Genomic DNA, 27,325 nt, shown 5'->3' on the forward strand with positions numbered 1-27,325 from the left:
CTCCCCGACGTCGATGATGACTCTGCTCGTCCTCCTCCGTCTCCCAACTTACGAATCAACCGCCTGGCTCCTCTTTCCCCATCTTCTTCCTTTTCCCCCTCCTTCCTTTTTTTTTTTTTTTTTTTCCCTCAACTCTTCAACCTGACCTCTAACGTGGGCGACCATCCCAATCCAGGACTACTTCGACATCGTCAAGAACCCCATGGACCTCTCGACCATTAAGCGCAAGTTGGACACAGGGCAGTACGAGGAGCCGTGGCAGTACATTGAGGACATCTGGCTGATGTTCAACAACGCCTGGCTGTACAACCGAAAGACGTCGCGGGTCTACAAGTACTGCTCCAAGCTGGCCGAGGTGTTTGAGTCGGAGATCGACCCTGTTATGCAGGGGCTGGGCTACTGCTGTGGGAGGAAGGTAAATCGGATTTGTATTATCTGGTGTGTGGGTTCAGGAAAACAAGGGAGTCTCTTACCTGGTAGAGTGGAAAGTATGGTGCTCTAAACATGCTGTAATAAGGGGCTCGAGATGCTGTGGCCTACGCTAAATCTACTGATGACGTTCTTGATATGGACAGATATTCTATCCCTTCACCCTCAATGTTCTTATCATATCACCACCTTCCCTTCATAAAATAATGGTCTAAGTCATTTTTGTTCCAAAAGTAATTTTGGCAACAAACAAAATCACAATCTTTTTCTTTCCAAAAAATGTTTAAGGGCCCAAAAAAAAAAAAAATCACTTTTAGTCAGGCCATTAATTTACAGAAATATGTTAAGGTTTGGGCTCTCAGCAGTCATTCATCCTGCGGCCTGCCGTGTCTTTGAGTTTAAAATGTTTAAAGTTGGCAGGAAATTTGAAAATATCACTTGATAGTTATGATTTATTGGAAGATTAATGTCTTGACACCGACTATAAAGTCTTAAAAGTTCAAACATTTAATGAAAACTTAAATAAAAAAAGCAATGCCAAGCCTGGTGGGGGCACAAGTAAAGCCTGGTGGCCTGCCAGGCTTATAATGCACTGGGGAAAATCCCTGTATGTAACCAGTTGCTAACGTTAGCTTAGTATTTGATCAATAAAAACATTATCAAAAGGAACTGAAAGCAACTTTATTTGCCACATATGTTTTAACAAGCTACTAATGTGGCAGTTCTTGTGATATCATCATAACATTGTTTTAGCTTTCTTAACTTTGTTGACATCTAAAATGATTTAACTTTTATAGAAACATTTTCTGTTGCCGACCAGAATAACAGAAGGGAGAACTTGAGTGATCCCAGCATCATTTGTGAGTGAGTTGATAGAATACTGGGGAAACTTTATGTTATTTTGCGACTCTTTGAAGCCACTATGTTCTCAAGCCTGTTCATGAAATATATTTCAGTAACTTTAAACATTGGAAATTTCTGAACTTGAAGCTGATGAGATGGACAGGTGTGAATTGTTGTGGTTTATTTATTTTTATTTTTTTTGAGGAAAGAATGTCTGTTTGTGTTCATTTTCTAACATTTCTCTTTTTGTTTTCTTTGTCTCTTCGCTTTTACAGTACGAGTTTTCTCCCCAAACTCTTTGCTGCTACGGAAAACAATTATGCACCATCCAACGCGATGCTTCTTATTTTAGTTACCAGAACAGGTAAGACCCTTTTCAGGATGAACCTGCTTTCGGAACACTTATTATATTTTATTTTATTTAGTTATTTTGAGAGATAAAAAAGTGAAGCTGCTGGGATCATCTAGTCTGTCGCATTTTGTTTTCCCACGTTAAATAAATTTCCTGCAGCGAAGCATCAGTCAGTGCAATCACAGAAGAGATTGATTTGTGGCTTCAAATATTTACCGTGGCACCATCACCATCTTCATAGTTCACTGTTTTTGTTTTTTTTTTATTTTTATGATGTCATTCATAAAGTGGGCTCCCTTCTTCTCGGCCGGTGGATTATTAGCGGCGCCGTTGTTGCCGCCGGCTAAAACCGTAACACCCGAGGGCTCGCGTGTTCTCTGCCTGGGAGCCGGGTGCGTTTGTTTTCTCCACCAGAAGGAAGGGCGCCCGCTTTATGAATGAGCAGAAAGGATGATGGCTCGCTGTTGCTTTATCTTTTTCCTCATTCACCTTTTCATATTTGGAGCCTCGTATCCTCGCTGCTCTGCTGCCCCGCGGCTCCCAGTGCTCTCTCATGTTGCTGTAATGTTTTTGTTGTTGTTGTTGTTTACCACTGGATGTCTGATGCTAATCTTTGCTTTGCCTTGGCTCTCTGTCCTCTGTTGGTTGTTTTTTTTTCCACCTCCCGTTCGCCCCCTTCCCCTCTGTCTCTCCATCTTTGTCTTTGTGTCCAACCTGTAACAACTTATTTTCTGTCTTTTTTTTTTTTTTCTTTACAATTCATTTTGACCTTTCCCCCATCTCCATCCTCTCCCCCCTCCTTCCTGTTTGTTTTTTTTTTCTTTCTTTTTTTTACGCTTGTGATGTCTGCATTGGCCTGCTTTTGGTGTGACCAATCATCCACTCCAAAATTAATGCGCAATCTCAAAACCCGCCCGCCCACACAAAAACCGCGCATCATGATTGGCCGCTACCTACCTGGCGACGACCCACCTTGCCCTCCTTGCCTCCACCTGTGTGTGCGCGCTCCCCCGGCCTGCCCTGCCCCGCCCTGCCCTGCCCTGATTGGTGGCTGCTTCTTCGCTCCTTCTCTGTGATTGGCTGTGCTGATGACGAACGGTGTAGTTCACCAAAATATGGGCTTCTTGCTGACAGGTACCACTTCTGTGAGAAGTGTTTCAACGAAATCCAAGGCGACAGCGTTTCCCTGGGGGACGACCCCTCCCAGCCTCAGACGTGAGTACCGTCACACTCTTAAACACACAAAACATAGCGGCTGGCCCATCTGAAACCGACTGACTGCCTCAGCAGATTTGATTACATACGAGTGATAATGGGTCAGAAGTACAGAGCTGTCTGTAGGTTTTTACTGTGTGAGCAGATTTTTCAAAGTCCTACTTAACTCTACTAAAGGAGTCGCACTCAGTCGTCTTTAATAAATAGAAATGTAGGGAAGCGGCTAACGATCATTGTAGCAATCAATTATTCTGATGATTAATCGATTAATCGCATATTTTCACAACCTGCAGATTTTTTATTTAGCCACCCAAGCCTTTTTACACAATATTAGAACTATATAAAAATATGCAAATAATAAAAAAAAGTTTACATAAAAAATAAATTTTTAATGCCTAAAATGCAATGACATAGCATTCTGATCATTTGTCACAAAATTTTCAGCTAAAAAATACTGTTCTAATCTCTTCATTATATTTTTAATTAATAATTTGATGGGGAAAGGTACTCAATAGGAGGTTTTTTCTTTCTTTTTTAAAAAAAATGTATTTACAAAGAAGGTTTCATCTTGAATGCAACATGTAAAAAATTTTTGTACAGTTTTGGCTTAAATCCTCCTCTGACTGTTGTTCTTTCAACAAATGACACTTTTTAAGAGTCTTTGCTCTCCAGTTAATGACTAACTAACCAATTAATAAATTAGTGGACAATTATTTCAATAATCGATTAATCGAGATTCATTCGATTAATCATGACTTGTTTGATTAATCACAATTTGATTAATCGCTACTAATCCTTTCATTCCTGTAGTATTTTCAGATTAAAACTAAAGGATTTTGGGGTTTATGAAAAATAGTGATTCTAAATCTGTCACGACATAAAAATTAAGACAAATATTGCTGCAAAAATAATGCTTACAATTTATCAAAGTGGCTACTTCACTACTTTATTGTTTCTTCTGAAGAGCAGAAATGTTCTGGTAGCTTCTGTGAAGTCTGCCGACGTTTCAAAATGCTGCGGTTTCAAAAATGGCGGCAGAGAAACGTCCCGAAGAATTTTCTTTGGCTGTACGAAGCATAGCTCGGTGTTGCCACTCCTTTTTGGAAGTGGCAACTTCTTTTTGGAAATACTTTGCAAAAACAGAAAACTAAAGTAGCATCAACTAGCTTGATTTTAAATAAGGCATTCATGTTTTTAAAACAACGTTTGGCTCATCTGTTAAGCAGCAGAATGCAGGCTAGCACCGGAGCAGATATTCGAATGGATTGTGTAAATACTTGAACCTGTGGTGTTTAAACTCAAGTTGATCATATTTTGAGGATCTCATAGACTCTTTACCACCGATTTCAACCACAGAAGGTTTTAAACAAACCCAACATATTCCAAGACTCGGAAGCCTAAATGCTAAAAGGATAATCTTGAACAGTTCAGCTTCTCCTTTTCACTTCATTTGTCTCCTAAAAAATGGGAATTTAATACCGTTTCTGCTTCTCAAAATTATTTTTTGTGAAATATGCTGGACTAAAGTTTATTAGTTTTGTTTTCTGTAATAATCAAGATGTCAGACTTGAAAAATAAATGTAACTTTTACACATAATTGTACTCAATCTTCAGAGAATCAAATATATTCCCCTTCTTTTCCCCCCACAGGTCCATCAACAAAGACCAGTTCCAGAAAAAGAAGAACGACACGCTCGACCCTGAGCTGTAAGTGTTCCTCCTCCTCCTGCTCTTCCTCCTCTAGTGTCGTTATTTGATTCTGCGCGGTGTGAACGTCCAGCGGGCCTCCGCTCAGGAGCGTCTCAATACACATTTCCTGACTCTGGTTTTGTCTCTGCTCAGCCTCGTGGAATGTATCGACTGCGGTCGTAAAATGCACCAGATCTGCGTTCTGCATAATGAAACCATATGGCCGTCAGGGTAAGGAGGCCGTCGTGAACAACACACACACTCTGTTGCTCAAAGCGTGTCTTGGTTCTTCAGAAGTCCTTTAAAAATAGTCAGGGGGGAGAAAAAAGGCTTTGAAATATTAAAGAGCAGTGATCCCTTAAAGTTAAACCCCCCCTTCCTGTGGTCTGTTTGTCACATAAGCATGGGAGCAGTTTTCCAGTGTTAAGAGCTGATTTATTTATTTCTTCTCCGTTCGCAGCTTCGTATGCGACAACTGCCTGAAGAAGGCCAATAAGACGCGAAAGGAGAACAAATACGCAGCCAAAAGTAAGTGAAGCTGTACAAGCGAACATTCTGCTTTCGTTTCGTCTGTGACGTACGTCGCCGACACTCTGGACCCTTAATGAGAGGAGGCTTTTTTCCCCCATCTCATTCGTTTGTTTCGTTGCAGGACTTCCTCAGACGAAGCTGGGGAACTACCTGGAGACGCGAGTGAACGACTACCTCAAGCGGCAGAGCCACCCCGAGTCCGGAGAGGTCACCGTCCGGGTGGTCCACGTCTCAGACAAGGTGGTCGAGGTCAAGCCGGGCATGAAGTCCAGGTGAGCGCTCGGCAGGTTTCTTTCTCCATAAGCTTAAGTGTGAGTTTTTGACAAATAAGCAAGATAAATGTTTTATTTATTTTTTTGTTTGTTTTGTTTTTTCAAAACTCTTGTATTGGTCCATGAAGGTTTATTTTTTGTGTTAGTGTGACTCTTTCCAAAAGTGTACTTTTCATTTGGATTTTATATTGAAATTACATTTATTTTTTTCCCGTCAGTTTGCTTCATCAGTCCTAGAAATTATCCTGTGGTGTGACATGAAAGCTGTTTTGTTTTAAATTAAAATGTTTTACATCAACATTTTATCATAACTCCTTTTATTCATATCTGTGTTTGTGGAAATCTGGTACAATTTGATAATGTTTTCTAATTAATCATACAAAGAACAACACCGCTCCTTAATCGCACAAGATATTTCATTTTAATGACGTCAATAAGACCCTCGCTGCTGATAATTTCCTTCTGTTCTCTTGAAATGTACCCAATTTTCTACTAACAAAGGTGTTTATTTGTCAAAATTATGAACGTCGCACCAAATGATGTATGTCGCGCTATATGACAAACGGCAGCTAAATATATATTTCAAGTTATTTTGATCTTTTCTTGACTTTCCCGGCCGTTTTCTTCTAGGTTCGTGGACAACGGCGAGATGGCCGAGTCGTTCCCGTACAGGATGAAGGCCCTGTTCGCCTTCGAGGACATCGACGGAGCCGACGTGTGTTTCTTCGGCATGCACGTCCAAGAGTACGGCTCCGACTGCCCGCCGCCCAACCAGAGAAGGGTGTACATCTCGTACCTGGACAGCGTGCACTTTTTTAAACCGCGACATCTGAGGACCGCCGTCTACCACGAGATCCTGCTGGGCTACCTGGAGTACGTCAGGAGACTGGGGTAAGATGGCAAAGGGCGCTTGTGGAAAACATAAAAGATGGGTTTTAATACGCGGAGATTAAACTCAAAGCTGTTTTGCGATCTCAGGTATACGACGGGACACATTTGGGCGTGTCCTCCCAGCGAGGGAGACGACTACATCTTCCACTGTCACCCGCCGGACCAGAAGATCCCGAAGCCCAAACGGCTGCAGGAGTGGTACAAGAAGATGCTGGACAAGGCTGTCGCTGAGCGAATCGTCCACGACTACAAGGTGACGCCTTCGATCACGAATACGGCTGCTCTTTGTTTTCAGGGTAGTTTTTAAAGAAACCAAACTTTGTAAAAGTTTGTAATTTTTGACGTTTCGTCACGTCACAACATCAAAAGTCACATTTTATTGTAAATTTATGACCAAAGTTTCACAGGAGTGTGAATTAGAGAAAGTGTTGTTTTTGAAAAACCGGAAAAATAGCATCCTGAATGTACCGTTTACGATAAACACATTGGTGGTGGCTGCGTCATGCTGTGGGGATACTTTTCTTCCACAAACTCCAAAGAAGCCGGTCAGAATTTTATGTGAAGATGAGCTAAAGAAAGAAAGCATGTGGGAAGACATGGAGTCCCAATAAAATTCATTTAAGTTTATATTTGTAAAATATGAATAAAAATCCACTTGTTTACAGCAGCACAGAAACAAAAATAAAAAAAAGTCTAAAAACAATACAGACAACTCTATAATAATGAAGGACCTACGGATGAAATTAAAACTTCTGTGAGATAAATAAATGCAAAAATATTTTTTAATTCGATTCAAATGAAAAACAAAAGTTCCTTCATTTATCCAAAAGGGAAATTACATATAACTCATCTTCCAAGTATCTTCACATAGTTGTTGTGTGCAGGAAGGATCTCGGGTAGCAGTCAGTGTTGCAACGAATCTGAATAAGCCTCTGACTGAAGATTGTTGCTGTGTGTCTCGTGGCTGTCATAACATGCTAACAGCTCAACATCAATTCAGTGGAGATGACTCGTTTGCTTTGGCTCCTCCTTTTTCATTAAATCTTTTTTTTTTGGGGGGGGGGAACTTTTAGGACATTTTCAAGCAGGCGACAGAAGACCGCCTGACGAGTGCCAAGGAGCTGCCGTACTTCGAGGGCGACTTCTGGCCCAACGTGCTGGAGGAGAGCATCAAGGAGCTGGAGCAGGAGGAGGAGGAGAGGAAGAGGGAGGAGAGCAGCACCTCCAATGAGAGCACCGACGTGAGTCAGAACAAGAATCCGCGGCGGTCTCGTCTCGCTGCCGCCTCTGGACGGCTATTGACTCCGTCCGTCTTCGTTTAAACCTCCACAGGCCACAAAAGGAGACAGCAAGAACGCCAAAAAGAAGAACAATAAAAAGGCGAACAAGAACAAGAGCAGCCTGAGCCGAGCCAACAAGAAGAAGCCGGGGATGCCCAGCGTTTCCAATGACCTTTCCCAGAAACTCTACGCCACTATGGAGAAACACAAAGAGGTATGTCTTTTTTTTTCTTTTATTACACCCATAAACTTTAGTGTGTTCTTTTGAAATCGATTTGAACACGATAAAATAAAAGTTTGAAACGTTGAAAAAAGTAAGGCCGTTTTCAGGAAAGGTTTCCTCAAGCGTTCTCTGTTTCATTTTGGCAGGTTTTCTTCGTCATCCGCCTGATCGCCGGCCCCACTGCCAACTCTCTGCCCCCCATCACCGACCCCGACCCTCTCATGGCTTGCGACCTGATGGACGGCCGCGACGCCTTCCTGACCCTGGCCCGCGACAAGCACTTGGAGTTCAGTTCCCTGAGGAGGTCCATGTGGAGCTCCATGTGCATGCTGGTGGAGCTCCACAACCAGAGCCAGGACCGCTTCGTCTACACCTGCAACGAGTGCAAACATCACGTGGAGACCCGCTTCCACTGCACCGTTTGTGAGGTAAGAATGTCCACGTTTCCACGAGGAAACTGCAGGATATACACAGGATGTGTCTAAAATTAAGGCCTTAAAATGTCTTAAATTTGTTTAAAAGATTTAAGTTGGCCTTAAATACGTTAATCACGGGTCTTAAGTCGCTTGAGTCACTTTTTCATTGCTTTCTGTGACTAGTACTAGTAAATGGCAGCTAATATACCATTGCTAGCTGGCAAAAGGTGTATTAACTACATAACTAATATAAAGTTTTATTATATATAAGGTATATAACCATAGTAGCAGGAACCGTTGGTTTATTTCCTTCAGTAGAAAGGAAACAAACTTTTCTAGCTAGCTAGGTTTTTTTGTGTTTGTTATGGTTTAAGAACAATTTTATTGCCAGTTGGCTGGACCCCATTTGTCTTCGCCACGGGATCATTTTTATTTCCAACTCATACAATGCTGCATTCATTCTGAAGAAAAGAGCCTGTCACTGCAGGGGTTAAGGCTGTTTCTTTAGTACATTTCTGTTTTGAAACTGGTCTTAAATGTAAATTATAATGGTCTTAAAAAGTCTTTAGTTTGAATTGGTGAAACCTGCACAAACCCTGTAAATTCATTTAGCTAAATTAAGGCCTTAAAATGTGTTGGCCTTGGATATGTCACAGGTCTTAAATTTGATCATAAAAAAAACTATTTAATCTTGTTTTTCTCACAAGACTTTTCAATCAGGAGAAAACTGAGTCACACACACAAACATCTTCTTTACGTTCTGAGAGTCTTTTGAGGCAAACTGCTAACTAGCTGCTAATATGTCCTTCCTAGCTAATTTCTTTGCGTCTCACCCTACAATTTGCCTTTGTATGGACATCTACATGTACGAACTCAAAATTTCACATACACGAAATTCACTGGTCGCTCAGCAGAATTTCATTCAAGGTGGCATTAGAAAGATCTGAAAAGGTCTCAAATGTGACTTGGCAAACAACATGATATATCTACATTCATTTTTTATTTATTTTTTAACCTTTTTTTTCCTTCAGGATTATGACTTGTGCATCACCTGCTACAACACTAAAGGCCACGAGCACAAGATGGACAAACTGGGGCTTGGCCTGGACGACGACAGCAACAACCAGGCGGCGGCGGCCACTCAGAGTCCGGGCGACTCCCGCCGCCTCAGCATCCAGCGCTGCATCCAGTCGCTGGTCCACGCGTGCCAGTGCCGCAACGCCAACTGCTCCCTCCCGTCCTGTCAGAAGATGAAGCGCGTCGTGCAGCACACCAAGGGCTGCAAGCGCAAGACCAATGGCGGCTGCCCCATCTGCAAGCAGCTGATCGCGCTGTGCTGTTACCACGCCAAGCACTGCCAGGAGAATAAATGCCCTGTCCCATTCTGCCTGAACATCAAGCAGAAGCTCCGGCAGCAGCAGCTGCAGCACCGGCTGCAGCAGGCGCAGATGTTGAGGAGGAGGATGGCCACCATGCAGCGGGTGGGCCAGCCTGCAGGGGCACCGCCCGGGGGACCCATGGTGGGGCTGCCGTCGCCGGGAGCCAACAGCGCCACAGCGCCAAGTACGCCCACTTCGGTCGGCACCCAGCCGCCGAATCCCCACACCCCGACTCAGAACATGCCCCCGGTCCCGGCGCAGGGTATGGGTCCTGGAAACGGGATGCAGCAGCAGCAAGGAGCGATGCCGACCCAACATCCGCTGAACCAGTTCCAGCAGATGAGCGGCGGAGCGGCTGCAGCAGGAGGGATGATGAACTCTCCCCAGCAACACCAGCAGCAGCAGCAGATGCTTACTCAGATGCCGCAGCAAAGCATCCCGGTGGGCAACCCCCACCCGCCGTACGCCGCCAGACCGCCAGGCTCCTCCCCCATCCACCAGTCCCAGGGGAAACCATTGATGGGCTCGTCGACGCCGCCTCAGCAACCCGGTGGGGCTGTGATGCCCGGCAACGCGGCAGGGCAGCAACCTCCTGGCCAGCCGCCTCCGTCCGGCCCCCCACCTGCAGCTGTGGAGATAGCACTGAAGATCCAGCAGGTGGCCGACGCCCAAAGGAGGCTGGGCCTGCAGAGGCAAGCGGCAGCAGCGGTGACGGGCATGATGCCGTCTCACCCACACCACCAGCCGGGTCAGCCGCAGCAGATGGCCATGGGGCACGGCGGTCCCGTGGGGATGGTCGGACCGCAGGGGATGCAGCCGCAGAACCAAACGGCTGTAAGAGCCCACATGGATCAGCAGCAGGGTGTGATGCAGGGGATGATGACCGCTAGCGGGCACATGCAGCAGCAACCCCCGCCGCAGGGTAACCTGCCACCACAGAGGATGGGCGCGCCGCTGCAGAACCCGCAGCAGCCGCAGCAGCAGTGGACCGGACCGGGGATTCCACCACAGCAACGGCAGGCGATGATGAACCAGATGAGCCATCAAGCCATGATGGCAGTTCAGCAGCAGCAGCAGCAACAGCAACAACAGCAGCAGCAGCCGTCGCATCAAACAGCTCAGGGGCATGCTGCCATGATGAACATAGCGCAGCAGCAGCAAGGGTCCGCTGGGGGGAACATCCCCCAAGCGGCTCTACAGGAGCTCCTCCGCACCTTACGCTCCCCCAGCTCTCCGCTGCAGCAGCAGCAGGTCCTCAACATCCTGCGCTCCAACCCGCAACTCATGGCTGCTTTCATCAAGCAGCGAGCCTCAAAATACAAGGGCGGCCCCGGCGGAGCGGATGGCGTCCCAGGAGGGGGTCCTGGCCCCGCTGGGGGGCCGGGTGGACACGCCATGCCTGGAGTCAACCCGCAGGTGAACATGAACGCTGCGAGCGGCAGCCAGCCGGGGATGCACATGGGCGGTCAGGGAGGAGCCAACGTCAGCATGGTGTCCATGTCTCAGCTGCAGCAGGTACAGCAGCAGCTGCAGCAGCAACAGCATCAGCAGCAACAGCTGCAGCATCAGCAGCAACAGAGGCCGATGCTAAGCAGTTTGCAGCAGCAGCAAGCGGTGGGCCGAGGTATGCAAGGTCAGGGGTCGCAGATGGGCAACATCAACAATCTCCAGGTGCGAGAGTTGCTTATGAGGCGGCAGCAGCTGCAGCAGATGCAACAGCAGCAGCAGCAGCAGCAGCAACAACAGATGGGGATGAATCACGGTCAGTTCCAGCAGCCGCAGCCCCCTCAGGGGCAGGGATTCATGGGGCAGGGGCCCCCCGGAGGCCCACAGGGGCAGCAGGCGCAGGGATATCCGGGGTCCGCCCAGCAGCAGGTCACGGTCGCCCTGCAGCAGAGGCTGCAGCTCCAGCTGCAGCAGCAGCAGCAGCAGAACAGCATGGCTGCCCTCCAAAGTGGCGACGCGGGTCCAGGAGGCGGAGGCGTTGCTCAGCAACCGCCTCAAGGCCCGCAGCCTCCCCAGGGTGGGCCCACCCCTCCATCTTCCCAGACGCTTTTCCAACAAACTCTGCCGCAGAGGCTGCTGCAGCAGCAGCAGCAGCACCTCGGCCCCGGCAGCTCGCCCGCCCAACACAGCAACCCCATGAGCCCCCAGCAGCCGCCGCAGCAGATGGCGCCGTCGCCGCACCCCCACCTGCAGGGCCAGGCACTGCCGACGTCGCTCGCCAACCAGGTGCGCTCGCCGCAGCCCTCGCCACGGCCGCAGTCCCAACCGCCTCACTCCAGCCCGTCTCCACGCATGCAGCCTCAGCCGTCGCCGCATCACATCTCGCCACAGGTGCAGACGGGCTCGCCACACCCGGGCCACCTGAACCAGCACCACCCCGGAATGGTGGTTCCCCCGCAGCAGCAGCAGCAGCAGAACGCCATGGAGCAGTTTGGCTCCGACCAGAGCGCCATGCTCTCCCAGCTGAGTGGCATGGCCGGTCTGCACGGGCCGGCCGGCGCCGGCGGTCCCGACCCGATGGGCCAGAACATGAACCACAACTCCTTAGACCACATGTAGAGAGGCTCAGCGAATCTCTGCTCAAACTGCACTCACCAAGGACAGTATTATTATTCCTTAGCCTTTTTTTTTTATTTTTTTTTTACTATTAAAAAGTTATTTAAAATGTTTTCAATAAAGATGCATTGAACTGAACTTCCTATGGGAGATGAACAATAAATGGAGCAGTTGTTAAATGAGTTAGAATGAATTGTAACTTATTGCTGTTAATATATATTTTTGCCAACTTGAGGACAAAGGTGGGAGTATGGGGGCGATTCCCTTGTAAACAAAAGTACTTGCCTTTTTTTTAAATATGTTTTTACAATTTTAAAAGGAGGGTCAAGGATTAAAGAAGAAATTATTTTAATGCAAGTATTTTGTTTAGTTTTGCGTCATTCAGTCTGGTTTTTTTTTTTGTTGTTTTTTTTTTGTTTGTTTTGTTTTTTTGCAGAGTGATGCGACATATCTGTAAATTCAAACACAAAGCATTTTTCTTTTTGTATCGTTTGGGCTTGTTTTATTTATTCAGTTTCATCAGAGGTGGGCTGCGGACGTCCTGAGACCGCTTCAGTTTATTTTATTTTTTGTCGTCGATGTCTGTAGTCTCTTATTTCGCTTTAGCTGTCCAGGTGGGAACGACGTCAAGCGTCCGGGTCCGAGATGTCACGCTGGAAGAGACATTTTTTTTCTTTTAATATTTTCTTTTTATTTTCCTCGCAGACGTGCAAAGCCCTCTCCCTCGAATGTGTGCCCACTCCTTCCTTTTAAAGACTTCAGATGGAGCTGCGGAGGCTTGGGGAGAGGGGGATGCATACCTTTGTGCCTGTAACGTTTTACATATGTGGGCTGGGATGTATACAAATGGGAAGGGTGGCTTCTTCTTTTTTTTTCTTTTCTTTTTCTTTTTTTTTTTTTTTAGGATTCTACTGTTAAATAAACAGAGGATGACGATAATCCAAATGAACTGTGTTGCACAGAAACGAGGCGAAAGCCGGCAGTCGGTTAGTCTCTTTCTTCCTCTTCCCCTTTGCTGCTTCCTTTGGACTTTTTAAATCCTCCTCTGGTGGAGGACAGGCTCCCTCCTTATAAACCGTATCCTCTTTATCTTTCTGCTCAGAACTTTGGGAGTTAATTTAATATTTTTTACTGTACAAAGGAAACAAACTGTGGACTCAAATACTGTTTTTTTTTATATAATAAAAGGAAAATTAGCAATACAGTTCTGTCCTGCATGTTTATTATTGGCCTCAAGTATCTAAATCTTATCAGACGTTAACATGTGCTCATATTCACGACTAAGTTATTTGCTAATTTGGCGTTTTTAGCAGTGAAATATTAAAATATATAATGGAATGTGATATTTATATAAGATATATATTTTAAATCAAAATGTTTATGTCTGGAGAGTCCAAAGTGTGGCCCATGGTCCACTTGTGGTCCTCAATGGGATTTTGTTCGGCCCATTATCACATGTCACGAATTGTACGAATTTGGTCAACAAAATAGAGAAAACGCAAGAAATTTTGAAATATCTTTTTCTTTCAATAAGACAACAGTCCGAAGTTCTTTTTATTATTTGGATCTTTAAATCTTTTAAGTCCTAAACGGGGTGACGACGGTCCAGAAAAATTTGCAGTACCGTAATTCCGCCAAACCTTGCGCAATGGGAAAAATGTCACCAGTTTCTGAAAGCGGAGACGTTGCGCTTTCTTGCCGATATCGGTAATTTCACCGTAATAACCCGTAGCAGGAAGTGAAATTAATCTGAGGGGCGCTCTTTTAATAGACGGTAAATTGCGAAAATAACTTATTAGATATTGAAAGTTCCAGTTCTTATGGATAAATGGGAAAATATATATTTACTCACAGGACATTTAAAGAATTACGTACAATCAGGGGTGAAAGTAGGGGGGTACGGTCGGGTACTGCGTACCCCTAAAAGATTTTGCGGGGGTACGCAGTACCTGCAAGAGAGAGGAGCGGCTGTCAGCTGTAAAAAATAAGTGGGTTCACGGTGCAGCCATGACTGATTAGTTTTTCAAGAACAATCTAAAACACGGCTTAATCAGTTAACAAATAACTTATTTCTCATTTCATATTGTTTCTTAACTGCTCGTGCTTTGCTAGAGCAGCGGTGCGATACGTCGATCGCGGAAGGTTTTGAGTCGATCTCGGCATTAGGTGACAAACTGAACGCCGCCAGGACGCTGAGACCAGCACGACGTCCTCTGACTCCTTATCAAAACGTTCGTAACTTTATTAAAGAACAACAACAACAAAAATCAACAAAACGTGTTCAAATGAATGACTCAACAATAATAATCTCAATAATTATTGTTTCAACAAGCTGTTGCGCAATTCTGTCCGTTTCGGTTCCATTACTAGCAGAGCAGGAGTTTAAAATGAACTAATCAACCACCACTGTGTGCAGCTTAGCGTTTATTAATGATCGCAAAAATAAATATCAAGCCTGCAAACCTAATATCGTAACGGACTGAATGTTATGTTTTTAACATAATCTCGGGTCGGTTTGTGGAGCGCAGGAGGTTGCCATGGCAACGAATGTGCTTAAATGACAAAGTGAAATGGAGAATAAAAAGGTGCGAGTGGTTTAGAGTTGATCACCTGGTCAGGTTGTTTTACCTTTGTCTTGGTGTAACACAGCCGCTGTAGTTCCTGAACGTTCAATAAACGACAAACTTGGACTAATTACCTCCTATACGTCATTCACAACAAACATCAAACACGGTAAATATGTTTCATTAAGTATCTAACAAACAAATGGCTTCTACCGGCAATAATTATGTGAAATTAAATTGTCTAATATATAAAAAAATAGTTTGGTGCTGTCGTGCTCAGAGTCTGAGAGGCTTTTCCTCTATCAAACTAATTTTTTTGCCTCTTATTTAGTGGAAATATTGATGTTGATGAGACTTTCTCCAAAATTCTAACCTTTATCAACCTTTATAGCTAAACTGTTGAAAATAACATTCACAAATGACAAAATCTAGTCCAACATCTGGTTTGAGGTGATTCCTCTGGAACCTGTTGGAGGAAAAACATCCTAACTTCAGAAGATGTGCTTTAACCTAACAGAGCTCTGTGGTTTCTCCTGTCAGTATGAGAGTCAGGGTGAGAAGGCGCCATGTTAGGAAGAGAAGTGGAAGCTCCAGGATCTTCAGAACAAACAGGTCATGATGCTGGGCTACTGATTATCCTTCTGTCTGGACACAGGATCAATAGAACCAGAACCAGTTTAAAAGCTAAAATGAATGGTTATATGCCAGACATGGAAAACTGGGATGCACTCCATGCCATGATGTTCAGGATTTAGGTCTCATGGTATCTCAAGAAATAGAGCTCCATTCTGTAACAATGCAACAGCTACCCAGCTTTTATCGCTTCGTAAAAATTTCATCAGCACAGAAACTCCAAAGCACACAAAAAAGCAATTATATATATTTATTTATTTATTTTTCTCATAGTACCCCCAAGAATTTAAAACTACTTTCACCCCTGCTTACAATTAAAATAAGCAAAAATATCCAGGCGGAGATTTTAAATTTAGGACATAAAGGGTTTTAATGATATATTTAATTTTATTGAGCACCATGGCTAATTTGTATGGCCTGCCACTAGTTTAAATTTGACAGTTTTGTCCACCAGGGCAAAAAAGCTTTGACACCCCTGACCATTTTTGAGGTCAAACACTGATGATGGCAGGAAAGTCTGGATGCTCCAATTCATCCTGAAGGTCTTATGTTGGGTTGAAGTCAGGACTTCAGTTATCCATGTCTGTTTGGTTCTTACTTTCTGCCGTCATGTTGGAAAAGGGAACTTCCCTAAAAATGTTCCCACAAATTTGGGAGCTTGAAATCACCTAAAACATCTTGATATCCTATAGCATTCAAAGATCTCGTTTCACTGGAGCCAAGGAACCGAGCCCAAAATCCTGAAAAACAGCCATGTAATGTAATTTCTTGGGTACCAAACGCTCCACTTGTCAAGCAAGTGCCAATTCCTTGGGAACTGCCAAACCCCAACTTGTTTATTGGATTGCCTGGTGGTCACGATTGTTTCATGACTGCAGAGAACACATTTCCACTGCTGCATCCAACAATTTGGATCACTCTTGGTTGCTCTGTTTCCATTACAAATGCTTCAATATTTTGCTTATGTCGATTTTGCTATCGCTGTTTCCCTTAAATAAGAAATTAACACACTAAACTTGTTCATGATAAGTCATTAAAAAATCTTGGATTTTAAACGTAAACTCTTGCATGAAATATATTCATAATTCAGCCATCAGTGGAGAGGTCAGCGTCTTATTCAGGCGTTGGAGCAACAAGCCCGGAGTTTTGGGGACATTTTAGTTGTCGATTTTATAGAAGAGTAATCAGTTCAACATGTTCGAATGACACACACACACATTGTCCGAAAAAACAAAACAAAACAACAACAACAAAAACCCATCATCCTCCTACTACTTCCTGTCGTCTTCTTGGATGTCTTGACTAGAAGAAACGTTGGGTTGTTGATCACGTGACTCTTGTGACTCAAAAATAGAATTTCCGTTTACGTTTTCCGAAATAAATCTATTTCAATACGGCCGAAAAAACACCTTATTGTTGCGGAAAGTGCCTCCAATATATGTGATAAGGAGCTCATTAAATGCTGTCTGTATATGTAGTGTGTGTGAGGACGATGCGAGGTTAGCGGACCTCCGGTCAGAAGGGGGCGCTGTGTGCTGCAACCCGCCTGCTTTGGAGCGACTGAGAGACGGTAGATAGGAAAACTCTGTTCGGCCTGTAGTTGTTAAGCCGAAGCTGTTAACGAGTTTTTTTTGTTCTTCACCCCTCTTACGGGTAAGTGAGGGAGTTTAACCCCGAAGCCGAGTCCTACTTCGGCCCTGGAGGAAATATCTCCCCTGTGTTTTCAGACTGCGGTCTGAAGACTGAAGCAAGAACAGTTAGCATTATCCTTGCGCAAAAACGTGTTCCTATTTTTCGAAAAACGTGAACTGCCTGTGTTTTCTGTTTTGCATTGGCTGGACACAAAGTTCTCAGCTAACAAGTGAGTTAGCTTCAGATGTGAGAGATTACATTGTAGAAATAAAAATATATATATAGTCATAGCAAATATGACTTAAAATAAATTTGACTTAGTAATTTAAAGCCTTACAATTGGGCCTTTGTCTCTAAAAACTTTTTGCTCTTTCTGAAACTCCACCTTCAGGAAGCCATCACAACATGGCTCCTCTATTAACCTTTTAGCAACGTTGCACTGAGAAGTAGCTCGCATAATGAGCTCAGCTGTTGCGCTCATTATAGCTGTGCTAATTGCTGCTGGCTAGGCTGAAGGAGCTCTGTGGGGGGGGGGCTGCTCTGTGAGGCAGAAGTTCAGAAACTGGAGCTCTTTGAAGGCGGTGCTCGGTTTCAGCCAGGCGTTCCCCAGCTGAATGGTTGCCAGGGGAGATTAAATGATTTCTCAAACATACATGAAAGAATCATGGCAACACACCAAGCATGTTTTTGATGAGGGAATAACATGTTTTAGTGCTAAAAAAAGTCAGTTTTACATATTACTGCATTACATTTTTAATGAAACAATGCAAACATGAGGGCAGTTTCTATAAAAAAAAAGCGTGATTGTTTTATCCTTTATACAACACAAAAATACTAAGCTGTTTGGAAATATTTTGGGTCATGAGAAATGACCTTAACTCAATATTATGTTGCACAGCTCATTGACAAAATATGAGCAGCATGTTCGTGAAGCAGCTGTTTGCAGGTCGCCTACAGTTGCAGATAGCCTGACTACTTAACAAGCTAATATCAGTTTGTTAGAGAGAATGGCATAAAGGTATAATGTTCTGCCCCATAAGGAACTGAAAACTACTACTAGCAATCAAATCAACTAGAAGGATGCAATAAGGATATAAAAAGGAAGAAGGAATGGGCAGGCACATGAAGAACATGACACAAGGAAAAGAAAAGAGACCACAGAAGGAATAAAGGGTAAAAGAACAAAACAAAAAAAGAGGGAATGGACAAAGAAAACAAGGAAAAGAATAATCAAGGGGGGAAAAACAAGGAATCAAAGAAGAAACAACACAACTTTTAGCCAGTGGAAGAAAGTAAAGGCTGGGGAAACAGTTTATTGATCTCTTAGTTTATTTTTCTCATCCACTTCCGAATTGCAACCAGATTCTTCACACTTCTGTTGATATTATTACATCTCTGATCCGTTCGCATGGTGGATCCTCTGCTCCTGCAGCAGCAGCAGCAGCAGCAGCAGCAGCAGCAGCAGCATACTCCCCCGCCATGCCGAGTTATGAATCACATCTGGGGATCTGAAGGCAAGCAGCCTCTCTGCATGAGAGCACTCTGCCCTCTGGTGGCGACTCTTAGCAATAGCAATTCCTAAAACATTCTGTCGACAACAAACTCTTCTCTTTTGCTGACAGGTCATTGGGATTTTTAGAGCTGCTGTTTGAACAGAACTTGACAAACCCACTGGGTTTCCACCGGAAGAACAAAATACAGAGCTTCTTAGTTTAGAGAACACAGGCTTTTCATTCTAAGTTTAGCTTTTCACTAATCACGGTTCTAGTGGTTTCAAGCCTCTATTCTGTCAAAGTGAGAGCTTTGAAGTTGTACTCAGATTTTGTTTATTTCCCAAACCCATCCGTGATAAACATCCACCAAGACGCATTATTTTCATACACATTTATTGAAAATGCAGTCAAATAGAAACCTTTTTGTGATATAGAGAAGACATGTTTGATAATCCATCTTTGTTAGAGAGAGACAGATTCAGACACATCAAGAGACATAAATTAGTGCAGTTTGTACAAGTGACATGCAATAAATAATAGCTCACTACAGTTTAGAAGTACATTTGCTTCCATTTGTACATTACCTACGGAGCTCGGAAGCAACATCTTGAATCGACACCTCCTCTTTTGATGACACAAAAGCCGGTGAAAGGAGCTGACTATCAATTGGTAATACAAAAATAGACCCAGGCAGCATTTCATACTTGGAAAGTTAAAGGACGATGAGACAGCAAACACGACCGCGCGTTTCCTTTTTGTCCGTCCACCCCTCCTTTAGATGCACGGCTCCGTCTGAGGCGTTAATCCGCCGTCTTTGTTTGGATCTCTCCTTTGTTACAGAAATAAACCCCTCCGACAAAAGCGTGGCAGACAGTCGCGTGCGTGTGTGGCACAGACTGATGGGGGCATGCGCGTAGCTCTGTGCGAGAGATAGTGAGCGACATTTACAAAAAAACATCGTTTTACTTTTTTCTTTTTTTTAAAAAGTCGACTGGAAGCAGGTTTTGGTGAAAACCTGCATCCTGCTGGAAAGCACTGAGGACAACTGGAACGGTAGCTGCATCAGAGTTGTTCTGTAAACTGTTGTTTTCGGCTGCCCTTCCCTGCAGTAGGGTGAACCGAGCTGCTGTAAGAATGAACTCTGCCACCGAGATCGGCTTAATCTGCTGGCCTGCAGTGCATTGTTTCCTGTCACACCTAATAAATGAGCCACTATAATAATAAAATCACCACTCACTTTTATTCCAAGGCAATGATGTCTTACTGAACTCATAAAATCATGTGGAATGACCTTACAGACACTATTTGCTTGCGGTATTTACTTCACCATGAGCGGCAGGTCTAACTATGGTTATGCTGATCCCTGTCTCCGTGTTCCCCTTTCTTGGTTCAGCAGCCGTTGAAGAAGCCCTCGCTGCAGCTCGCCTCTTTGAAAGTCACCGTCAGGCAGTTTACAGTCACGTTCGTCACGATCACTCTCCCGGGACGTGGCGCTTCGTAGGGAACTTTTGGGCGGTCCGACGCCGTCACAATCACGCTCTGATTGTCGCTTCTCGCTTCGTCTTTCTTCGGCTCAGAGTCAGAGCAGACGGACACGGCATCGCCCGTCATCTTGCCACATCCCTGGACCCTCACTATCACTGAGGTTGCGTTCTTTTCCTCCGTGGTTGGACTCTCTGAGAAGGCTTCCACGCCCTCCTCCTCCACCCAGTCTGACCTGCCGCTTGGGGAAACCACGACTTCTGGTTTGGCCTCAGATACCAAGATGTTGTCCTCGGATTCGTCGTGTGAATTTGTGTGTCTCTGACTGGTTTCAAAGATCCCTCCGTCCGCTTCATCTGTCCACATGTCCGGGCTGGCAACCTTTTCCTCCACCTCCGTGTCCATGTCCTGTTCCTCTAAGAACGGAGGAGAGCTGCACTCTGACTGACCTTTGAGAGAAAACAGGAAAAACATCGGTTACACATAAAGACTCACTTCAGATAAATGTTAGATCAGATTAGATAAACTTCATTGTCCCCGAGGGGCAATTCGCTTTGCAGCCAGCAAAGAACAATTACAGATTAAAGAATTACAACAGTAATAAACCACAACATCCATATTGCCACATCAATCAATCAACTCATTTGACAACTGACCATACAAGCTGTCTTCACATCTCTCCTCAGTGGTGCTCTCACATCCGGGCTTGTCCTCCTCACTGGTGCCGCCCCAGTCCTTCTCCACCGGCTCCACATTCATCTTCTGCTCATGGATTGGCTTGTTGGAAGAGTGTTTTTGGAAGGCTTTGGTCACTCTCTGTCTGTTCCTCCTCCTGGCCCGGCGCCGGCACGCCTGCTCCACGTCCGTACTCATGGATCTGGTGAGGGACAGGCGCAGGCGAGGCGGGGGCTTCTCGTCATCCTTGTGGGCGCTCCGCAGGTCCATGCCGAAAATGTTCTGAGGAAGACAGCGAACGGTCAGCAGGGGGAACAATAATCGCTGGAGTACTTATCTTTCATCAAAATATTTTTGCTGATTTGTCATTATTTTATTCTAGCACACATTTGTTTTTCTACGGTTGTAACAGGAATATAGCTTGTTGTAAAACAACCATAAATGAGTTTAGAGAGCTTTGAGAGGCAATAAAGGAACTCTAGACTAGATCAGTAAGTTGAGGGAGTTAATAATCAGTTTTTCCTTTTCCTGCTCAGTTTACATAAAATGCTGCATGAGCCTACATTTCAGAAAGCCTTCCTGGAATCTCCTCCATTAATTTGTAATACAGCAGTGAAAGTGATAGTGTGGGAACAGTGTTGCCTTATCTGTTCCAATAAATTGACTCTAACATTATGAGGAACTAACATCAATGTTTAAAGCTGCTGAAGAACTTAAAACTAAGGATGCAGACAATTAATCCGACAATTACCATTAATTGTCAGTGATTGGTTTATTAGACTTCAGCTGTTCTTTTATTTTTATTATTGTATTATAAATATTTAAGCAAATACTGAAATTCTAAAGTATTTTTCTATATAAAACCTGTTTGAAAAAGTCTGATTATGCCTAAATGTTAATAAATAAATAAATAAAATATATTTGGCTCAACAGCCTTTTTAAAATTTAAATCATTTTCTCAACTTCCTGAAAAAGTAGTTTTATCTGTGAAGGATAAAACACCCTCATAGAGCAGCATGTTGCGCAAATGACTAAAAAACAGATTCCACTATTAAAACGCTTGTTTAAAGTTTGAACTTGCTTTAAATGCCTGGCTGCAGCTTGTGTTAATGAAAGACGATACAACAAATGTTTGAGATTGAAGAAAGATGAGTGTCGTTACCCGCAGTACCAGCTTCCTGGGTCTGAGGCCTTTCTTTCGAAAGCTCAGAGATCTGAGCTTCTCCTGACTGCAAGAAGAGAAGATGCAGACAGGAGGGGGAGGTCAGAGGAAAGGAGGCGAGAAAGAAAACTAAAACTGAGAGAGAACAAAAAAAGAGAAACCTAAAATGCCTCCAGTATTACTCACTTCTCTTCGTAAGCCAGGACCAAGAGCGGGTCCAGAATGTTGTCCTCCGGCTCCCAAGTGCTGTACCTGCAAATAGGGAGATAGTTAACGACCGTCTGTTTATCAATGATCTGAGCATATTCCGAAAAAGCTCTTAAGTATATCTGGAAGTGGTGAGGTCTGTGGATGACTCAAGGCTTACTCACTCTGGGGGCCATCCCTGCCATTTCAGTAGATACTCCACATTACCCTGAAGAGAGAGACAAAGTGGGGGGAGGGACAGCAGTCAGTGAACTTTCCATTTAAATGAGTCCCTGTGTTAAACGGACACTAGAGCACAAGAAATAAGGCAGCTGTCCCTTTAAACTGTGGATTGAGGGAAGGAGGAGCCGACATATTTTCATATTTTAAAATGAAAACTACCGTATTAAAATATGTTCATGATAATGATAATCCATAAACAATTGAATGTGTAATTACATATTAATATGTGAAATTCTTGTGAAAAAATGGATTAAATGTTGAAACATGGTTTTCTTTATAACTTATTGTGTGCCACAAAATAATCACACAATCAGCGAGTGCAGCTCGTCAAATACACCCTGAAACCTGATTGGTTAAGAAGCACACAAGTCAACTTGATACCATTTTACAGAATGAAGCACTACGACAACAAAAACAACCAGGAAGTCATGATTAGTTGCAGCAGGAGACCATGTGAAACAATTACATTTGCTTATTGTAAAATTAATATTTCTATTTATTTCCTAAATTAAATTTGCATATAATCATGTATAATCAGATACATGTCAATTATCATAAGCATGTTTATTTCTGATTTATTAAAATCATTTGTTTTCAATGTCATTTTAATTATAACAAATATGACAAATAAGTTTTTTGCAATGGATTGCGACCATTGAAAAAATACTAAAATAACTGCAGCAACACTTTTTTTTGAAAAAACTACACCTGTTATTTTTAATCACTTTCATGAGTTCTATATTTGAATTATCTAATGGTCTCCATTTTTTTTTTTATTGAACTGTGGAGCTACACAGAGGGAGGGAAGGTTCGTGAAGTTTCTCTCGTTCTCCACGTTTTCTGCAGGCTGACGTCATCGACAGCGGAGCTGCGTGGCCTCCAAACAGCAGCCCTGCGCTCGCATTGCGATGACGTGCTCGCTCCACGAGCGCCCGTGTTCACAGCGCTGGGGCACTTTCTAGAACATTACACCGGTGGCTCGGATAGGTGGGGCCACGCGGGAACATGTAAACAAGCAATGTTGCGCAACGCTCACGTCCGAAACTGTTATCGGAGGCGACCCTAGTTTGAAATGAATAAGACAGGTAAAATAAATAAGCTGAAAAAAAAACGTAAACAAATCCAGCGCGTGCGAGAAAAAGCAATGAACGCGCAGTATCGTATTACACTATCGTAAACTTTAAAAAGGCTCGCTTTATGTTACTTTTTTTTTTTTTTTTGCGCTTTTTTTTTACGTCATGAGCGTTCAGACGAGCAGAGAGCACCTGTAGCGTCGTGGGGTTAATATAAGTCAGTTTGAATTCACAACAGCTCTCCGCCGTAACTAAATACGACCAGCATCACGCGGCACTCTGTGATGTTACACAGCATTTTCAGTCCGCGCGCTGGCGTAAATAATATAAACTGCGCAGCAGCCTGCTCGCTGTCCGCTTTTTAAAAGCCACACACACCCCCTCTTTTTTCCCCCGTTTTACTACAACTGCGTAGGCTCCTCCAAAACACGGTCATGCCGCAGCAGCTCAGCCGCTGCACAGGACGGACTCGAGAAACTTCGGCGCAGTTGCATTAAAATAACGACTTAGTTTTTGTGTTTTCTTTACGTAAACCACAGCCTTGTGCTATCGTTGTTGACGGCGCGAGGACAGCGGCTAGTACATTGAGATGCGTTTGCATAAAACAGCAGGATAATTGTATTATTTTAGGGGGAGCGGGGGTTGTTTATAAGCAGGAATATTTCTTACCTTTCTAATTCTCTTCTTTGTAATTGACTCAACAGCGAACACTTGCTCTCCAATAGATGACAGCTCCATCGCGACGGTCCAAACAGGACGCAACTGGATCCCTGCTTGTTTACTTCCCGACGTGCGGAAATAAAGTAGTTACGGGGGGAGAAGGAGGACGGACGAATAATAATAAAAAAAAAACAAAAAACAGAGCGCTAAGTGTTTTTCCACGGTTCCCTCCGAGAGTCCTAGTTTTTTTCCGCTAAGCTTGTGCGCCTCCCCTCGCTCAGAAACTCCAGCCGCTCTCCTGCCTCACTTTTTAAAATCTGCGACACATCAACGCTGGACAGCGCGCTGCTTTAATGCGGGCGCGCCCCCTTTCTGTTGCGTAGAGGGCCAAACCTGCGTGAAGCTGACACCCCACCCACGTCAAAAAATCCAGCAAATAGTCTGAATGGTTAGTGCTCCCTTTGTGCAGGTTTGTGCCGTTAAAATTTTCGTTTGTGCAGTTTTGGTTTCTGAGATATTAAACATTATTTTTTAGGTCATCTAGAGTTCACCATCCCCCCATATCGCTCCAAAACAAACCAAAGTGGGCTAGTTCGTTAGTGCTCCGTTTGTGCAGGTTTGTGCAGTTAAAATTTTCGTTTGTGCAGTTTTGGTTTCTGAGATATTAAAAGTTATAATTTTGGCCGATGACGTCACCATCCCCCCATATCGCTCCAAAACAAACCAAAGTGGGCTAGTTCGTTAGTGCTACGTTTGTGCAGGTTTGTGCAGTTAAAATTTTCGTTTGTGCAGTTTTGGTTTCTGAGATATTAAAAGTTATAATTTTGGCCGATGACGTCATCATCCCCCCATATCGCTCCAAAACAAACCAAAGTGGGCTAGTTCGTTAGTGCTCTGTTTGTGCAGGTTTGTGCCGTTAAAATTTTCGTTTGTGCAGTTTTGGTTTCTGAGATATTAAACATTATTTTTTAGGTCATCTAGAGTTCACCATCCCCCCATATGCTCCAAAACAAACCAAAGTGGGCTAGTTCGTTAGTGCTCCGTTTGTGCAGGTTTGTGCCGTTAAAATTTTCGTTTGTGCAGCTTTCATCTTTGAGATATTAAAAGTTATAATTTTGGCCGATGACGTCACCATCCCCCCATATGCTCCAAAACAAACCAAAGTGGGCTAGTTCGTTAGTGCTCCGTTTGTGCAGGTTTGTGCAGTTAAAATTTTCGTTTGTGCAGTTTTTGTCTTTAAGATATTAAAAGTTATAATTTTGGCAGATGACGTCACCATCCCCCCATATGCTCCAAAACAAACCAAAGTGGGCTAGTTCGTTAGTGCTCCGTTTGTGCAGGTTTGTGCAGTTAAAATTTTCGTTTGTGCAGTTTTTGTCTTTAAGATATTAAAAGTTATAATTTTGGCAGATGACGTCATCATCCCCCCATATGCTCCAAAACAAACCAAAGTGGGCTAATTCGTTAGTGCTCTGTTTGTGCAGGTTTGTGCCGTTAAAATTTTCGTTTGTGCAGCTTTCGTCTTTGAGATATTAAAAGTTATAATTTTGGCCGATGACGTCACCATCCCCCCATATCGCTCCAAAACAAACCAAAGTGGGCTAGTTCGTTAGTGCTCTGTTTGTGCAGGTTTGTGCCGTTAAAATTTTCGTTTGTGCAGTTTTGGTTTCTGAGATATTAAACATTATTTTTTAGGTCATCTAGAGTTCACCATCCCCCCATATGCTCCAAAACAAACCAAAGTGGGCTAATTCGTTAGTGCTCTGTTTGTGCAGGTTTGTGCCGTTAAAATTTTCGTTTGTGCAGCTTTCGTCTTTGAGATATTAAAAGTTATAATTTTGGCCGATGACGTCACCATCCCCCCATATCGCTCCAAAACAAACCAAAGTGTGGGCTACTTCTTGTAATTCTTCAGATTCTCAGCTGTTGTACAATGTGTACATTTTGTTTTGAACTTCAATAAAGACTTAGAACAAGAAAAAATGTGTCTCATTTCAAGAAATGTTTTAAGATAGCAATGTTTTTTCACGAACGTAGCGCACAATAATTGAATCCTGCTAATAAAGGACATGCAGCCTGACCCTAACGTAATGTGTATAACCTGTTCAACTGTGCTTTGATTTCGGAGGTGGTCTGAAGAATTATATTCACATTGTTGATGTACTGTCTGCTGATTATGCAGCAAACGTGTAAAAAAATTACATGAGCCTATAAAGGCCAATTTGCTAGTTGAGCATTAATTTGATTTTACCTTGTTAAAAAATCAAAATCGGGGTTGAAAAAATTCCAAAAATGACTTATTCAAAACGATTTGAGACCGCTAGAATATTAACGAGAGGTTGAAATTACACTTGCTCTGCAAAACAAGATGGGAGGGGGGGGGGGGGGGGGGGGGGCAGGAGGCTCACTACAGTGTGGGTGGAGCCAATCCCAGTTGTGTGAGAACTATGTCAAAGTTCGCAAAACATGTCTCCTTGAAGCCCATACACATTTAATTTAAGAAATTGGATGAAATGAAAGTCGTTGCATTGAAACTATATTTACTAAATATTAAGTACATTACTTGGATGAACTTTGAAATAATGACACATTTCCGTTTTACTCGGCAAAATCTTTGCTCAAGCAACTAGCAAATTGGCCTTTATAGGCTCATGTAATTTTTTTACACGTTTGCTGCATAATCAGCAGACAGTACATCAACAATGTGAATATAATTCTTCAGACCACCTCCGAAATCAAAGCACAGTTGAACAGGTTATACACATTACGTTAGGGTCAGGCTGCATGTCCTTTATTAGCAGGATTCAATTATTGTGCGCTACGTTCGTGAAAAAACATTGCTATCTTAAAACATTTCTTGAAATGAGACACATTTTTTCTTGTTCTAAGTCTTTATTGAAGTTCAAAACAAAATGTACACATTGTACAACAGCTGAGAATCTGAAGAATTACAAGAAGTAGCCCACACTTTGGTTTGTTTTGGAGCGATATGGGGGGATGGTGACGTCATCGGCCAAAATTATAACTTTTAATATCTCAAAGACGAAAGCTGCACAAACGAAAATTTTAACGGCACAAACCTGCACAAACAGAGCACTAACGAATTAGCCCACTTTGGTTTGTTTTGGAGCATATGGGGTGATGGTGAACTCTAGATGACCTAAAAAATAATGTTTAATATCTCAGAAACCAAAACTGCACAAACGAAAATTTTAACGGCACAAACCTGCACAAACAGAGCACTAACGAACTAGCCCACTTTGGTTTGTTTTGGAGCATATGGGGGGATGATGACGTCATCGGCCAAAATTATAACTTTTAATATCTCAGAAACCAAAACTGCACAAACGAAAATTTTAACTGCACAAACCTGCACAAAGGGAGCACTAACGAACTAGCCCACTTTGGTTTGTTTTGGAGCGATATGGGGGGATGGTGAA

At 43.5% G+C, this 27,325-nt stretch overlaps 2 protein-coding genes across 2 annotated transcripts in view; one reads left to right on the plus strand and one right to left on the minus strand.

The window, feature by feature from the left end:
• Nucleotides 1-13,286, plus strand: part of ep300b (EP300 lysine acetyltransferase b) — a 30,457-nt gene extending 17,171 nt beyond the window's left edge. Inside the window, 13 exon segments of the mRNA XM_008415570.3 lie at nt 176-415; nt 1,548-1,636; nt 2,759-2,839; nt 4,490-4,546; nt 4,682-4,759; nt 4,989-5,056; nt 5,181-5,331; nt 5,962-6,222; nt 6,310-6,475; nt 7,296-7,463; nt 7,555-7,716; nt 7,872-8,153; nt 9,173-13,286. Of these exon segments, the coding sequence (XP_008413792.2) occupies nt 176-415; nt 1,548-1,636; nt 2,759-2,839; nt 4,490-4,546; nt 4,682-4,759; nt 4,989-5,056; nt 5,181-5,331; nt 5,962-6,222; nt 6,310-6,475; nt 7,296-7,463; nt 7,555-7,716; nt 7,872-8,153; nt 9,173-12,085 (4,716 nt within the window). The 3' untranslated portion in view covers nt 12,086-13,286.
• A 5,494-nt stretch (nt 13,287-18,780) lies between these two features.
• Nucleotides 18,781-24,227, minus strand: cbx7a (chromobox homolog 7a). The gene is made up of 6 exons (XM_008415575.3): nt 23,895-24,227; nt 22,095-22,138; nt 21,910-21,975; nt 21,724-21,790; nt 20,543-20,843; nt 18,781-20,335 (listed from the first exon to the last, which is right to left on the minus strand). The coding sequence occupies exons 1-6, from the start codon at nt 23,961-23,963 to the stop codon at nt 19,794-19,796; spliced, it is 1,089 nt and encodes a 362-aa protein (XP_008413797.2). The 5' UTR covers nt 23,964-24,227; the 3' UTR covers nt 18,781-19,793.
• Between the last annotated feature and the right edge of the window lie 3,098 nt (nt 24,228-27,325).

The sequence above is a fragment of the Poecilia reticulata genome, chromosome 8 (genome assembly GCF_904066995.2).
Source record: "Poecilia reticulata chromosome 8, P_reticulata-male-v2, whole genome shotgun sequence".
In the NCBI taxonomy this organism is placed as follows: domain Eukaryota; kingdom Metazoa; phylum Chordata; class Actinopteri; order Cyprinodontiformes; family Poeciliidae; genus Poecilia; species Poecilia reticulata.

Excerpts from the sequence above, each read along its gene's own strand:
- cbx7a (XM_008415575.3), bottom strand. The coding sequence starts at position 23,963 with ATGGAGCTGTCATCTATTGGAGAGCAAGTGTTCGCTGTTGAGTCAATT. Across the intron at positions 22,139-23,894 it reads CAAAGAAGAGAATTAGAAAG|GGTAATGTGGAGTATCTACT; the intron begins GTAAGAAATATT and ends CTCTCTCTTCAG. Across the intron at positions 21,976-22,094 it reads TGGCAGGGATGGCCCCCAGA|GTACAGCACTTGGGAGCCGG; the intron begins GTGAGTAAGCCT and ends CCCTATTTGCAG.